Source organism: Pogoniulus pusillus, chromosome 26 (genome assembly GCF_015220805.1).
Source record: "Pogoniulus pusillus isolate bPogPus1 chromosome 26, bPogPus1.pri, whole genome shotgun sequence".
Classification (NCBI taxonomy): Eukaryota; Metazoa; Chordata; class Aves; order Piciformes; family Lybiidae; genus Pogoniulus; species Pogoniulus pusillus.
In genome coordinates, this window is record NC_087289.1 from 14,460,102 (window position 1) to 14,477,429 (window position 17,328).

The 17,328-nt window shown below is 40.6% G+C and overlaps 1 protein-coding gene across 6 annotated transcripts in view; it reads left to right on the forward strand.

Moving 5' to 3' along the window:
• TRIP12 (thyroid hormone receptor interactor 12) overlaps window positions 1-17,328 on the forward strand; it is an 80,194-nt gene that overhangs the window by 25,970 nt on the left and 36,896 nt on the right. For 4 of the 6 annotated variants that reach the window (XM_064165217.1, XM_064165219.1, XM_064165220.1 and 1 more), the window contains exons 3-4: window positions 8,304-8,429; window positions 9,347-10,146. In XM_064165217.1, coding sequence (XP_064021287.1) covers window positions 8,304-8,429; window positions 9,347-10,146 — 926 coding nt within the window. The remainder of the gene's footprint in view (window positions 1-8,303; window positions 8,430-9,346; window positions 10,147-17,328) is intronic. The other 2 variants (XM_064165221.1, XM_064165222.1) reach the window with 1 other exon arrangement.

Sequence of the window (17,328 nt, forward strand, 5' to 3'; positions counted from 1 at the left end):
GGTGTGTAGTATAAAGTCAAACTGAAAACAAGGTCACTGTTGAATGGGTGAAGGAGACTATCTGCTCTTCCAGGGATCCTTGGGGAAACAATTTAAACTGCAAAATGCAGGTTTGGTTTTTCTAAACCTAGTGCCTACTGTGCAAATCAAGAAGGCTGCTGTCCTGGGTCTCTGTGGCATGAGGAAGGGGAAGTTGCTGCCTTTTATGCAGTTGGTTATTTTGCAAGGGAGAATTTGTTTTGGAGAATACTCTTCCTTTAGCTGGTGTGTGGTAAACCTTTCATTCCATTCTGTGTTATCTCTATCTGAATTGATTGATGGTGAAGTTAGATACTGCCTACCAACTCTTTTATACTAATCTTGACCTAGGTAAATAATCCTGTCCCTAGAATAAAGAATTATAGGCAAGTTGTTTGGGCACGAGGTAGAAAATTCTTCTGCAGATATCTGCTCTTCATTCAGATTTTATAGCAGAATGTCAAGAAGAAGCTCTACAGTGAATCAGAATTCTAGGGATAGCACTGTTTTCTTATAAGAAAGTTACTCATCAAGTGTTGTGGTGCATTGTGATCTATTATGCTGTCACACACTGATTCTCAATGCAACTTGTCCTAATTTACAGGAGCGATTCTACCTCTCACCAAATCTGTCCATCTCCCTTCCGTGAGCAGCAAGTGTGTATTGCACTCCTGAACTATGTTAGTTTTGGTTCCAGTAAAGGGTTCTGATGAAGTAAAAAGAATGGAAGTTTAACCAGCATCTTAAAACATGAGCTCTTTAAAACAAGACCTGTCCTGTCTTTCCATCTCTGAACAAGCATTTTGAGCTGGCAATGCATGTGAAAAGGCCTTGATGAAACATGTTGGTTATTATAAACTTCATCATCAGTATTTCTTTTTGTATCCTTTATCTCATCTTCAGTAAGGTGATGAAGGCAGAAATATCGATGATACAAGGAACAATGTAAGACAGATCTGTCAGGTCCTTCAAAAATTGTTAGCTGAAATGGAGACAGGATCTCAGATAATTCGTGCTTTCTCTGATTGACTGTCCTAAGACACAAACCTCAGGACTTGTCCTTCAATGCATGTAGTGGGATAGTATGCTCTAGTTCTATTGCTGTGAACAGTACATAAGAGTGTCTAGGCTTCACAGCTTGATACACCTTCTGTATTATGCCTTGCTGTGCTTTGGTGGCATGCTGCTTTGGCTGCTACAGAAATGAAAACCAGCCCAACCAAACAACACAATGGCCTGAAATGAAACAAAATTACAAACCAACAACAAAATGGGAAACAAAAGCAAACAAGCTGCTTACAGCCTTCTCTTAAAAAGGTATTCTGGGGACACTAGTTTATTTACAGTCCCTCTAGCATTTTTCATCTGTGAAATTGAACTCTTCAATTTCAGCTGTAAAATCATTTAAATAGAGCAAACCATGGAAAGACCAGTTTCAATAATGCTCACATCATAAAAATAACTGAATTTAGGATGTGTCCTATGTCAGTATCTTATTTAGAGTTGGGAATGTTCTTTTGAGGTGTACCTGTGATGCTCGCTGTGCTTTGGCTAAAGTCAAGGAATGGTCTTGGAGCAATATAACTGGAATATTTTTTTGGATGAAACAACTGGAAGTTATGCTCCAGGAGTGCACTCCATGCATCCCAGTCACTTTTACTTGTAATCTGATCTGCAGTATAAATGACTGAACTGCATAGATGGTGGCTGTTGGTCTTCAACTGCAACTGCCTTGATCTACAAATTTTCTTCTGTTGGTCTTCCCTACTTGAGATAGTTGTACAGACAGTGTGAGATTTTATTGAGCTACTGTTAGATGCACATTTCTTTAAAAAGAACTCAAACCAGAACCAACATACAAGCAATCCAAACCTCACACACAATAAAGGAATTGCTCTTGTAGAGGGAATTAAATAGTAATGTTACTCTAGGGGATTGTTGCTTCATGGCTAAGTTTAGCCACAAAGTTTGTAGGTAAACCTAAGGACCACATCTTCTAAAATGTTGGAGAAGGTTACTTCACTTTGGTCCTAGATACAGTCATAACTCTTTGAGCAAGGACAAGTTTTGATACTGCCTAAACTTGCATACTTGTACTTCTCTGTATAAATACCTTCTGAATGTGAGAAGTGCAACAGCTTTTTTCCTTAAAGCGTTCTTGTGGCCAAAGTACATGCATTTTCAAAATATACATGAAGTGAAAGCTAAGAAACTTGTGGAGTTTTTGTAGCTGTCACTCGTACTGTAATCTCAGGCTTTGTGAAGCCCAGTGTAAGGAAGTTACCCTTTAGCCTTCGGTAGCATTAGCTAAATGGCTTTGTGATAGCCTTAACTTTGCCTTGGTCTCATGCTGTAAGTGGAGTGAATGCTACTGTACACTTCAGTTGAGGAAGGTGTTAAAAAGGAGAGGGGCTGGAGCATGATACCACTTCCAGGCTGAAATGCTGATAGATGTCCTATGGTCTTTGACCCCTTTGCAGCTAAACAGTCTTTTGTTAAGATTTTATTTAACTTGTTGAGCCTCTATTGCTCACTTGCATGAAGACTTTGAAAATTCCAAACTCTTTTCTGGTCTAGTATATGAAACAAATGCAGAATCTTCTTGCTGTGATATCTAACACTGGCAGATTTTGCTTAACCTGGAAGCAGCAATGCAAGCCATGCATTTTCCTCTAAACTGGGCTTGTTTCATGTCACCTGAGTAACAATCAGTACTTGTCAAAATGATTGAGGGAGCCTGTGGTGCATTTTCTGCTGGAGTTTTACTATGTATTTTGCACAAAGTGATTTGATAGTTCTATTGTTTAATTCTTAGTTACTTAAATCCCTAACAAACTAATGCTAGGCTCACAGCTAGAAAGATAGTTGCAACAGTCTTGGAAGTAGACTTGTCTAGTCTCTTCTGTTATTTTCCTTTGAAGAGTGACTCTCTGCAGGCTTGTAAGGAAGCCATAACGATAACTAAAGCTTCCCTTTGCAGCAGTGAAGCAAAGGGGAGTGAGAGGCAGGTACATTAGTGACAGCGTTCTTTTCATGGGGGCAGGAGGGGGTGGAAGATACTATCACTTTCTTAACTCTATACTGTTACCATCAGTGTTGAAGAATCATGTCCTTGTGGCTTGAGCTCCCGCATGGTGTAGTATTTGCTTGGAATGGGAGCAATTTGGAAGTGATCCTGAGACACAATACAGTCTTTTCTGAGAGTGGTGCAGCTGACTGTTCCTTTCAGATATGAGCAATGTTTCAGCATATTAGAATGGAGTAATGGAAATGGTCCTATGTAATAGAGCTATTTACTAGTGCTGCAGATTTTTTTAGTGGCATGAAATGGCAGCGGTGCTTATCTTCTGTGTATTGTCCCTCTTCTAAAGTCTTTAGGAACAGCAGTATCATTTTGACATAAATGACTACTATTGTTGCAGTTGTGTATAAAAGCACGGTACTGGGAGAAAAGTGAGGTTTCTAACCCAGATATCCATTATGCATTTGGTATTGAAGGCTAAGTGAAAAATAAGAGATCCTTGTTAGGTGCACATTATTAAAAGCAGATTTGGGAGAACACTTTGGACTGACCTTTTATAAATACTAAAGCCTAAGTGTTGTTTAAATTACCTTCTGTTCTGAACAGGGTATACCCTGATAATATATATTGTGATTGTATTAATATTAAAATACCTAAAATAGTTGATAAAATGCTATTAATGATAGAACTAGTAATCTAACATTATTAATATTCACATATTGAATATATGCTGATAATGTATTAACTGTAAACATCTTACTTGAGGTTCCTGTAAAAACTAAATTCAATGTTTGAGTTGGGTAGTAAGTAGAGTATCAGAATATTTCTGAAGAGATGGAGTTGTGTGTGGGGGGTGTGTGTGTATATGTGTGTTGGGTTGGGGTTTTTTGTTGGGTTTTTTTGTGGGTGTTGTGTGTTTCTGTTTTCATTTAAGTGATTGACTTAATCTGTACTTTTGGCAGAAGTAAAAAGCCTGTTTAGTTGTACACTCTCAGAAGCTGAGAGTGAGGTATATGACTTAGATGAAACACTGCTTATTAACTACAAGAAAGTATGGGTTTTTTAAATATGCATGGTGTAATTCTGAGTACAGGTTCTAGTTCTTTGTTATGGTTTTGCTAAGAAAGAGTAAAGGTAATTTCCATGAGCTAGTGTTGATAAATATTGCAAACTAAATGGTGGGTCACTTGTCAACTTCTGTTTGTGTTACTCGGAGGCTGTTAATTTAAATGTATTAGCAAGCCTTGCCCAGCTGAGGGAAGCCTTGGAGTGTGTTATGAAGCTGTCTTTGAGTTGTAATGAAAAAGAAAAACCAAACAAACCACCAAAAAACCCAACAAACATCAGCAGCAACAACAGCCAACCAAACCAAAAAACACCAACCAAAACTCCACAACACACAAAAAAAACCCCAAACACAACCCCACGAAAACCCCCAAAACCCACTTGAGAGTGCAGCAAATGCTCTCTCTTTCCAGACCTGCCCCTGTGCATGGAAATGGACAAACATGAGGTCCTATCTTCTTGCCTTTATTGGTTTTCATCATTGAGGAACTTAGCTTCTGAAAAATGCATTCTAACAAGAGATATTTTAAATGAAGCTTCTGAATGAATGATACATTAATGAAGTACAATACAGAGCTTGTAACTGGGTAAGTTACAAGAGAAAAGCTATGAATTATGGGCAAAAGTATCAGATTGCTAATAACCTTGAACAAGAATGAATCTGCCAGCTGTCCTTGTAACTTTCATAGTGCTCAATTCCCCAAGTATTACTCTCTTTTTCTAGCTCATCAGTCTAGTCTGTTAGCCTGTGTCTGTAGGTTAACTTTTACTATGACCTTAGGCCAACTCTGATACTTCATATGAATGAGGACAGTTTTTGTTATTTGCTATACAGTTAAAGTTTTTAACTCAATCCTGCAGTCTCTCCACGTTGTCAGTCTGCTTGCCATCATATAAATTGAAGAAGGAGAGTTAATGTCATGCTCCTTTTTGGCATACTACTGCCTGTACAGTTCCTGTTGTCTTGTATACCTTCTCTTTGCAGCACTTGCAAGGTGAATGCTAAAACTGACTTAGAAGTGAGAGCACAGTAGGTCTTTAAAAATTAAGTCCTCATTGGTCTTGTTTGTTACATTTCTAGTATAATTTTCTGCTCTGGCTGTCAACATTATTACTATTGATAGTCCAACGAATAAAGAAGATAAAGCAAATACAAATAGTCTGCACTATTCACAACTCCCAGGATATGGGTAGCTTTATTAGTCCACATAACTTGGATATTGGCATGAAGTAATTTTTAAAACTTGGGAGAACCTGAGGGGTTTAAAGGTGAAAGGTGGTAAGCCTGGAGCAAGTGAAAATGCTCGAGTGCATGGTTTAAGTAGATGACATTGTGATGTATTGCTTCAGCCATATTTTAATTGAAAAGATCTTCTATTAATTTGTGTTCTGTGAATGCTTAAAGCACTAAGTTAAGTCCAGTTCTAATGAAAGCAAACCAAAAATAGTAGAGAGGAAACAGCTTTAAAAATATACTTCAAAATAAATGAACCCTAATCAACTGTAGCTTGCATAGAAAAATGAGGTTGCTGCCAAGTACAAATTATGTAATAAGTTCTATTATTTCCATAATAACAATATTTCAAAGGGAAATTTACACATCACACCTTTAATCTCTTTTGAAAGTCCAGATGCTCAGGATTAGGTAAAACAAACCTGAGTTAACCTTGATGAGGCTTGCTATTGTGAGTTAAAGAGCTACATTCTACTTATTTTTTGATAGTAGAACTTATTTCTTCTAGTATGAGAAATAAAAACGCTAGTATGGAGAAGATGTTGTTGAATTAATCTTTTCAAACTATTATGCTCTTAGAAAACAAAATATTTTTAATATGTGCTAAATGCAAATTTAGCCACTCAAGAAAAAAGAAAAGAGAAAAGAAAGTTAACAAGAAAAACAGTCATACTGCTGAAGTTTTACCATGATGACTGTAAGCAAATTATCATGTGATTATCACTTAGTTGATTAAACTTGGTGTGATACTTTTCTCAGGTTTGTAATTTTTTTTGTTGTTGTTGTTGTTAATATCTCCAGGTGTCTGATGAAACTTTCTGGTCAATAGCAGGCTTTGCTCTGCCTTTAGTGTGGGATTTCTGGCATTTTGTTGGCAGAAGCTATTTGGAATTTTGTGTGTCAGGAGAGCTGGAGAAGAGGAGGCTCAGGGGAGACCTTATTGCTCTCTATAACTACCTGAAAGGAGGTTGTAGTCAGGTGGGATTGGTCTCTTCTCCTAGGCACCCTGTGACAGAGCAAGATGACACAGTCTCAAACTGCACCAGGACAGGTTTAGGCTGGATGTTAGGAAAAAGCTCTTCATGGAAAGAGTGATTGCCCCCATTGGAATGGACTACCCAGAGAGGTGGTGGAGTCACCATCCCTGAAGGTATTTTAAGAGAAGGCTGGATGAGGCCATGGTTTAGTTAATTAGAAGGGTTAGGTGATAGGTTGGACTCAATGATGCTACAGGTCTTTTCCAGCCTGGTTCATTCTGTGAAATGATGCAGTGGCTAGCACAGAAATATGGTGGAGTATATTGGGTGGCTTGAGTTTGTAGCTATTGACTGTGGCATTCGTGGGAAGAAGAGGTGGTGTTGTGGCCCTGTGTCTCAAGGAGTGTGTTGATTGTATTGAGGTTACTGGTAGTGGTGATAGTTTCATGGGTAAGAATCAGGGTGAAGGCCAAGAAGGCAGATAGCCTGTCAGGAGTGTGTTATAGACTACCTAATTAGGATGAAGAGACAGACAAAATATTCTTTAGGCATCTGGCAGAAGTCTTACAATTGCTGACATTCGGGACACGGTTTAGTGTCCACCCTGGTGCTGGACTCAATCTTAAAATGTCTTTTCCAACTGAAACGATTCTGTGATTGTAAGATTTTATCTATAGTATAGTATTATCTTCACTCTCTAGTCAGAGGTCATACAATAAGCTATTTCTTGTGTGCATCTGAAAGCTGCTCAGAAGACTTACTGTTATCTTATCGATGCGGAACTTGCTCCTCTTTCGGACATCATAGCTTTCCCCTCTCGCTCTTATCCGACTGCCTTCATTTCTTCATTCCTCTACAAGCTTTTGCCAAACTGCTCACAATTATTTTAGTTGGTGGATTTGTGGCTGGGATGTAACTGGCAAGGTTGAGCTTTCCTTCCAAGTGAAACTGCATACATATGCTGAGTATTTGATTTTCTTAAACTGAAGAGCGGAGAGACAAACTTCCAGTCACTTACCCTGTACTCAGCACTGGTCAGGCCACAGCTTGGGTACTGTGTCCAGTTCTGGGCCCCTCAATTCAAGAGAGATGTTGAGGTGCTGGAAGGTGTCCAGAGAAGGGAGATGAAGCTGGTGGAAGGCCTGGAACACAGACCCTGTGAGGAGAGGCTGAGGGAGCTGGGGTTGTTTAGCCTGGAGAGGAGGAGGCTCAGGGGTGACCTCATTGCTGTCTACAACTACCTGAAGGGAGGTTGTAGCCAGGTGAGGGTTGGTCTCTTCTCCCAGGCAACCAGCAATAGATCAAGGGGACACAAGCTCAAGTTGTGCTGGGGGAGGTCTAGGCTGGATGTTAGGAGGAAGTTCTTGTCAGAGAGAGTGATTGGCATTGGAATGGGCTGCCCAGGGAGGTGATGGAGTCGCTGTCCCTGGAGGTGTTCTGGAAAAGCCTGGATGAGGCACTTAGTGCCATGGTCTAGTTGACTGGCTAGGGCTGGGTGCTAGGTTGGCCTGGATGATCTTGGAGGTCTCTTCCAACCTGGTTGATTGTATGATTCTAACTAGTTAAAGCCTTAGAACATGAAGCCTTGAGGTTGAGCATTTGTCTACTTTTGAGAAGATGTCTTTGGTAGGTACTGTAGTCTTGTGCCTTATGTGCTGGCTTTATACTGAAATAAATAGTCCAGTAACCTCAAACACACAGACATGCTAGAAAATTTGGGATTCACTGGGACAGCTCAGGAGAGAGAAGATGTTTTATTCTTCTAAAAAGTAGTAAGTATTTGCATGCTTTCTGGACATTGATAGTGATTTGACTGCAACAGGTGGACCTTTTGAAGAATGCCGTAATGTTACGTATTGATATAAGGAAGTTGGAAGCTGTAAAGTAATATCTGTAAATGGTCCAAAATTAAAAATAATTCCACCTACAGGTTTCTATCCATATCTTGGAATCCTGATAGCTTTCTGTTTTGACTTTCTGCTGACAGGTCACATTTAGGGCAGGCAAAACATAAGGCACATAGCCCTCCTGAGAGTAGAAAATCTATTTCAAAGACGCCCAAAGTGCAGTCTAATACTACTTCTGAGCAGTCCAAGGGACACTTTTCTAAAAGGTAATTGCACTTCATATCCATATATTAACCAGTGTTATCTGTGCTCACAATTGTGTATGATCCATGCAGTTCTGTAGAGTTCTCATAAGAATGCATGACTAAATGGAGTGTGTGTGTTTTGGTTTTCTAAGCTAATCCAGGTATTGTGTTCAGTGGATATATTCCAATGTTTCATGTTGTGTTTTGTTCTTCTAATTCACCAGCTAAAAGCATTCCATCAGGAAATAACTTCTGCATAACTAGTCCTGGAGTACTTGCATGGGTTTTCCTCCCCTTTTTCCACTTCATATTGGGGCAGGTTTACCCAAACAGTTCAGAACAATATCAAGTGAAACATTTAAAGCATGTCTGTGTTGAGGGTAATTATCACAGTTATATCTAGTCTTCATACACTGCTTCTACATGTACACACCAGAACAGTTTTCTATGACATAGAAGATAATTTCTGATTCTTTACCTTGTTTTCAAGATTCATGGGAAACTATCCTTTCATTAAGAGCCTTTCTCAAACTAGAATCCAGTTGTGACTAGTTATGCATTACTCAACACTCCTTACTCTTGTAGAACTTCTAAAAGATGCAGATAATCACTTCATGGCTTGAATTATTATTTTTTTCAAATCAGTTTGGCATATCTGTTGAAATCAGAGAGTAAAATCTATCAAGGTTACCTCATGTCTTGCTCCTTTAAAAGCAATTCACTGTACTTTAATTTTGCAATTTACTTGCCATGATAGATGTGCAGTGGGGCTGTTCTCATTCAGGCATGTTGTTGTTTTTTTTTCTCTTAACATAAACTTAATCGACAGTGTTTCTACCTGCCCTTGCCAGACAATGCTAACATTTATCTTGCAGAACTATTGCAGCTGTGAGGTTGCCCGTGTTCAACGCTAATACTGTTTCTGCTTGCTTCTACAGAGCCTGTAGTTCATCTGCTGTTTCAATACCAGAACAAGAAGATCCAGAGAGAGTCAGTACTTCAGAGAAGCAAAAAACGGGGCAAGTGCCTAAGAAAGACAATTCCCGAGGAGTTAAACGCAGTGCTAGTCCAGATTACAGGAGGACCAATTCTCCTAGCTCTGCTAAAAAACCCAAAGCACTTCAACACACTGAAACTTCCTTGGAAACTAACAAGCCACATACTAAATCTAAGAGAAGACACTTAGACCAAGAACAGCCGAAGTCTACACAATTGCCATCAACAAGCAAGGCTCACACCAGAAAGGGTGGAGCTGCTGGTAGCTCCCGAAGTCAGAAAAGGAAAAGGACAGAGAATCTGTCTTGTATAAAGAATAGTTCAGTAGTTGAATCAACTGGCACTGAAGAGAAGTCAGCAAAACTCTCCAAGCTGGCTTCAAAATCGGTGACCTCAGCCAAAGCTGGGTGTAGCACCATCACTGATTCTTCTTCTTCAGCTTCCACATCCTCTTCATCTTCTGCTGTTGCCTCTGCTTCTTCTGCTGTTCCTCAGGGTGCCAGAGTGAAACAGGGAAAGGACCAGAATAAGGCTAGACGTTCCCGTTCTGCATCCAGCCCCAGCCCAAGGAGGAGTAGCAGGGACAAAGAAACAAGCAAATCAGGTGGCTCTTCAAAGTTTGACTGGGCTGCTCGATTCAGCCCGAAAGTCAGTCTCCCTAAAACAAAACTGTCTCTACCAGGCTCCTCGAAGTCGGAGACATCAAAACCTGGACCTTCAGGATTACAGGCTAAGCTAGCAAGTAAGTTGTTCTTTTGTGGAAATAGAAACACTTTTGGGCTTCTAAACAAATACTTCTATTGTTTTTGGGGTCTTTGGGTTCTACTTAGAGAATTTAATTCAAGTGTGTTCTCCTGAGCTTTTAAGTAAAGCTTTGGTGGAAATTACCTACAGCTATAGCAAATGCAGTGAGTGTTCTGAAAGTTTAAGTTGCTTCTCTGTCTTGCAATCCAATTTGAAAAATAAAGTGTGAGAAATAGTTGGATGTTGTGATGGGGACATATGTGCTATGAAATTATCCTGATGATATTCTTCCTGCAAGATTTTTCTTTAATCTTTCTGTTCTGAAACAGGAATTACAAATGCTGGAAAACAAGTAGATAACTTGAAGAAATCATGTGTTCACTTGTAAATTTTTTACCCTCATGTTACTTCAAGAGCAATAATCTTTCAAACCTCATATACTTAGTAGCTAAGATGTTCTTTGAACATGATTGCTAAGAAAGGTAGTCTGTCTCCAAACAGAGCACTTGCTTTCTAGTGTGCAGATGCACTTGTAGTGTTGTTGCCTTGAACAAAATACTTTGAAAAGCCCTATGCTGATTTTCTGTGCTGTATGATTTGCTTATAGCATGTATTCTGTAAAACTTGACTTCAGAAATTCTGATTTCTAAGCTTGTTTCGTGTTGTTGCTTTACCTAGACATGATCATAAGTAGCCTGTCCCAATGAGGACATGTCTGTAGCTAATACTAATGCAGGAGATGTGTGAAATAAACAAGACAAAAGGGAATTTCTTACCTTTCATAAACAAAATAGATTTGGTTGACTTAACAGGCATGTTTTTGAATTGTCAAAGAGTGGCAGTGGGGAAGCAGGAAGACGTTTTGTTCTTTATAGCAGTGTTACCTACCTGCTGCATGGTTCAGAACTTAATGGTTGATGGCTTCCAGAATAAAAACTGAATTTGCACTAGTTGGAGTAAAGGGGAAGCTGATAGGAATCTAGTAGAAATGGGACTGGACATAGGTTTTTAGGTAAGTCTATCCTCAATACTGGCAGCTTTTTAGCAATGAAGAAAAGTAATAAGAAGGAGAAAGAATATTCCTTCTCCCCATGAACAATGGGAATGTGGAGGCAAAGGATAACATGTATGAGCTCACAAAACTGTAAGGAATGATAAAAGGAAGAATGGAACACCACAATAAGGGATGTGTTGAATAGCTTGAAAAGCAGCATTGAGAATGTGAGCCTAAACTGTCTGCACAAAGAATGTACTGAGAAAGCCAGCTTGGCTAGCTTTATCAGTTCCATGACCTGAAAGTAATCTTTTGGAAGAAGAAAAACTTAAATGAACTATGTCACAAAACCAAGGTGTATGGACGACAGGTATGTATATATAGAAAGTCACTGGCGAGAGGCACAAAGCATGATGAGAGATGTTTCTGCACTTAACAGAAGTTACACTTGCTTTTCCTGGATGACATCCAAGTTTGGAAGTAGCAAGTGCTAATGGGTGGTTCCAGAAGTCTAAATATCTAATGCCTCTTTCTTTTACTGTAGATGACAGTAAGTGGTTATTGTATAGTATCACTAAGACAAGAGCTCAACACTGAAGTGTTAAACTCTGATTACTTTCAAATAGTCTCAGCCTTTCAAATAGAGCATTAGAGTTCTTGGACAAGACATTGAAATGATATTGTAATCAATAGTAGCTTGGTAGCTTAGCCCTTTATAAGAAGAACAAAGACAAAATTTGTCTGTTACACAATTTCACTAACGTGAAAATAATGTGACAAATTTGGAGTATTTTAAGAAAATAAATATTTTGGGTAATGCTGAGAAGTGTCAAGAAAACATTAAAGAAACCTTCAGTGTAGTTTTTTTAAGGAAGAATGGAAACATTTTCTGTAGCACACTAGTAGCCTTCAAAGATCAGGGTTCAAAAGCAGGCAATTTTCCACACAAATACTGACATTCCTAATGCTTTCTAAAGCTGTAAGTAAATGGTGATCTAGATTAAATGATAATGTCCACACCATAGCCTGGAAACATTCAATAGAAGTCATAGTAATCTTGTGTAGAAAGAGAAAGCTAACACTCAGTAGGCTTGTATGGGGTTGTAATACAAAATAGATGTTACAAGTTTGAAATAGGCCTCAGAACTGATGTGAGATAAATATCAAGCATGTAAACATAACTCTGTAAGGAGCTGCAAAGCTTCAGAAATAATGGCACTGGAAGAAGGTGGGAGGGTAAATTAGTTGTGGGGTACAAGAAGGAGCGATAGTTGTGGGGTACAAGAAGGAGCGATAGTTGTGGGGTACAAGAAGGAGCGATAGTTGTGGGGCACAAGAAGGAGCGATAGTTGTGGGGCACAAGAAGGAGCGATAGTTGTGGGGCACAAGAAGGAGCGATAGTTGTGGGGCACAAGAAGGAGCGATAGTTGTGGGGCACAAGAAGGAGCGATAGTTGTGGTGCACAAGAAGGAGCGATAGTTGTGGGGCACAAGAAGGAGCGATAGTTGTGGGGCACAAGAAGGAGCGATAGTTGTGGGGCACAAGAAGGAGCGATAGTTGTGGGGCACAAGAAGGAGCGATAGTTGTGGGGTACAAGAAGGAGCGATAGTTGTGGGGTACAAGAAGGAGCGATAGTTGTGGGGTACAAGAAGGAGCGATAGTTGTGGGGTACAAGAAGGAGCGATAGTTGTGGGGTACAAGAAGGAGCGATAGTTGTTATTTTTGAAGGAAAAACTGTAAGAGCTGAGCTGGCTTTCTCAGTAGAATGAGGAGAGATGTGATTGTGATCATTGGAGATGCTTTTGACATGTTGGAGGGGAATACCCTGAGGGTTCTTGTCCACTCCTTACTGGGTGGTTAAGAGGTGCTAATTGAAGCCAAAGTAGGCTGCACAGGCTTGTGTAACTGAGCAGTGACATCACAGAATGTGATGGTTTGGGTGTTACCTGCCCTCCCCTCTCCGCTTTGGAAATCACCCAGACTAGACTCAGGCAGCTCTGAAAATTGAATGAAGCTTTATATTTACAGCTTAGCACAGCAGACAAGCAGGCAGTTACAGTATATACAGTTATATACAGAAATATACAAGTTAAAAGGTAATACAGAAACACAACAGCCCTCCCAGAAACCTGAGTCCCCAGGAGGGGCTCTCAACCACCCTTCTACCTTCTCCCACCCCTCTCTACCTTACCCCAGACATTGCCTTGTGCCCAAGGACGAATGGAGGGTTGCCAAGGGGCTAGGAAGCAGGTGGATTAATCAGAGAGACGGCAGGTTAGGTTAAACTGCAGCCCAGACAGAGCAACTCTCTTTTCTGTGTTTGGATTCTTGTTCTTACCCATCTCAGCAAGCCTATGAGTGAAGTAGACATCACTGTTGTTTCCCTTTCACAGCCTGTAATCTAGTTCTTCTCACCAAAACATTATAGCTAGCTTCAAACTAGCACACAGAATAATAGCAGGAGAATGTTTGAAGAGTAAAACCAGGCTAGACTTAAGTTTTCTTTCACCTATTTTTGGAGCTGTATTTTTTTTGAGGGCTGGGGAAGTAAATGTGGTGTTGACTGTTTTCACAACCTTTTCAGGCCCTATATATTTTTAGGGGCTTTTTAAATGTTGCAGATGAGGTCCTCTCACTGATTATGTAACAATGTAAAAAGCAAGCTTAGTTATGCCTCCATTATTAGTGGAGATTTCTACTGTCTTTTGTGTGTTGTCTTGTATGGCACTTAAGTAGGAAGAAGCTGGCTGTGATGGCTGCAACAATGCCAACAACAGGGTAAATAGAATAGCTATCTGTCCCTGGGTGAAAAGCCTCTGTCTCTTACTTTTAAGACTTGGGAGACTGGAGTGATTATTGGGATACACTGGAGAGCCACAGAAGGTGAACAGAGAGCTAGAGCAGTGTCCTAACTTACAATTTTGAGAGGCAAGGAAGCAAAGAATCTGGAAACAGCTCTGGCTTCAGTTTATTTGGGATTCTGGGTGACAGTGCTGTCTAAATCTTTGGGAGTCCTAGATTTAACTGTGATAGGCTGTGTGGGGTTGTAATCAAGAGCTGGAAGTGTCTGTGTTGGTACTGAGGGAGGGGAGCATTAGAATGACACAAGGTTGTCTTGCCTTCCCCACCACAGCTATTTTAACCATATATTTATTGTGTGAGGCAGAAAGCAGCTCAACACAAGATCTGAGCTTGCAGTCTAAACTTCCACTCCTAGCAAATAATACTCTGCTGATTATCTTTCTGTACTGCAAATGAAGGGCAAGTTTGACTAGCTTTGTTTTGACATGGCTAAGACACTTAAGTGAATACCAGACAGCTACATCCCTAGCTTTACTTTCACGCAATAAAAGGTGCCTTTCAAAAGAAATGTTGACTAGTCTTCAAATTTAAGTGTGCATGTTCTCTCTTGTTTGTTTGTGGGGCTTCTTTTTCTTCTTGATTTCTGGTAGTCTGCTGTTTCAAGTTTAGCCTGTTTGGGTCTATTGTCCTTCTGAGTCATTAACATGAGTATTTGGCATGTAAATAGGATGATGTCAGGGTATGAGCATATATGTTTGCTGCAAGAAAACCTGTGCCTTTGCTTAAATTCTGAAGTTTATGAACTGAATCTGAACTGCTAAAACCAAATTTTCTTCTGGTTTATTGAAAGTTCATCTCTGGTAGTAACTTTTACTAGCTATTTGAGAGAGAGCTCTTTGTGATAGATCTGTGTATTACAGAAATAGTGCTGGGTAAATCACTTCTCAAGATGAGCATCAAACCAGTTACTCTGCAAGCCCTTACTGAGTGTCTGTGGCAGTATGACTGGTCTGTTTCTTCATCCCAGGACAACTCTAATCCCATCTTGTGGAATGCTGATTGTGCTGTTAGCTTCCTGTAGCTCTTCCTGATACAGAAGTAATGCTGTTGGGAACTCATGCTGGCAGTTTGTCATGTTGGTGAGAGTGAAAGGAAGAAGGTTCAGTCCTATGCTGTACAAATTAGCAGTCCTGAGTTTAAGATACTAAGAGGGCTCAAAGAATTTGCAGAAGGTGGAGGTGATAAGATAGACTTAAGAAGCCTTCTTAAAGAGTGAACTTTAAGAGCAGAGAGTAACACTGAATAGTGGGAGGGGATCAAGCTCTGAGAAGTCTTTCTTTGCTTCTTTTTTAGCCTTTGAAATTAATATAGAGAGGTAGAAGCTCATATGTGCCCTGGTAGATGAATCAGAGATAAGTAAAGACTTAGTAAAAGAGGAACATGCAAAAAGATTTGACAGGTAGAGCATTCTTGCTGAGTGGCAGGAGAAAATGAGCTAAACTTTCCTGGGTGCTTAGGCTGTGATGTGTTCTGCAGCTCCTCTCTGGAGCACTACCCAGGTGACTCTGCATTCTTTAGACTGAACTACCTCAGTATGAGAGTATTAAAGTGATAGCTCAGTTAATTTAATACCCCTTGTTGTAAAGGACAACCTGTTTCACAGCCTCATTACCTTACTGTTTCATGGTGTTAGTGCTCATCTGACCCATGTTTACTAAGTGCAGCTCACCAAACTGACAGAATGCTAACAGAACAAGGAAGTGTGTATAAGGTATGTATTTTGTGTACCTTGGGATTAGTTTGGGGACAGTGAGATCTGTGGTGAGTATACTATACTGTTAAAACAACTATAAGCTATCAAGATAGTCCTGCTGTTTCCTGCAACCTATGCTCTTAGCAGAAATCTTTTGATGCAAGTCAGTTTTCACTTAACAGTCATGGTTCATTGATAGCTTTTTGCTCAGCAGTTAGCAAGTTACTTAGTGTTTAGATCTACCTGCTTGAAATAGAAAGTGGTGTGCTGGCATACACAAATACATTTCAATTCTTTATTTTTCCAATGATTACTACTGTAACAAGGTGATGAATTTATTCTTCTAAATGTAAAGTGAAAGCGTATCACCAAGGTTGGAAGAGACCTCACAGATCAAGTCCAACCCTTTACTACAGAGATCAAGGCCAGACCATGGCACCAAGTGCCACATTCAATCTTGCCTTGAACAGCTCCAGGGACGGCGACTCCACCACCTCTCCGGGCAGCCCATTCCAGTGTCCAATGACTCTCTCAGTGAAGAACTTTCTCCTCACCTCCAGCCTAAATCTCCCCTGGCGCAGCCTGAGGCTGTGTCCTCTTGTTCTGGCACTGGCCACCTGAGAGAAGAGAGCAACCTCCCCCTGGCCACAACCACCCTTCAGGGAGTTGTAGACAGCAATAAGGTCACCCCTGAGCCTCCTCTTCTCCAGGCTAACCAATCCCAGCACCCTCAGCCTCTCCTCGTAGGGCTGTGCTCAAGGCCTCTCCCCAGCCTCGTCACCCTTCTCTGGACATACTCAAGCATCTCAATGTCCCTCCTAAACTGGGGGGCCCAGAACTGAACACAGTCCTCGAGGTGTGGTCTAACCAGTGCAGAGTACAGGGGCAGAATGACCTCCCTGCTCCTGCTGGCCACACCATTCTTGATGCAGGCCAGGATGCCACTGGCTCTCTTGGTCACCTGGGCACACTGCTGGCTCATGTTCAGGTGGGTATCAATCAGCGCCCCCAGATCCCTCTCTGTCTGGCTGCTCTCCAGCCACTCTGACCCCAGCCTGTATCTCTGCATGGAGTTGTTGTGGCCAAAGTGCAGCACCCTGCACTTGGAGCTATTGAACCCCATCCCATTGGCCTCTGCCCATCTGTCCAGGCGGTCAAGGTCCCGCTGCAGAGCCCTTCTGCCTTCCCAACTCAGTCACATCTGCCCCCAGCTTAGTGTCATCTGCAAACTTGCTGATGACTGACTCACTGTACTGAGTGGCCTACTTTTCTGTATATGTAATATGAATTCAGAGTGGTAAACAAGTTTTATCTGTGGATTAATACACTTGTCTTAGTTAAAGCATGCATTTTCTCCTGTAAAGGGTATAACCAGCTATGAGGGGAATTTATCTATGCACTTGTAGTACTTGAGAAGCTTAGATAGCTACGCCATGGGGTCTTGCCATCTCTGATTTAAACTGTTTTTGTCTTGTACCTGTGTAACACACTCCTCCACCTCCCTCCCCATGCCCCGTAACTTAATGCATGCAAATAAAATGAAGGTCATTGTGTGTTTCAGTTCTAGCAAATTCAACTTAGATATTTTTTGTTGGAAAACAAATGTAGTAAAAAATGTGGGTTTTTTAAAT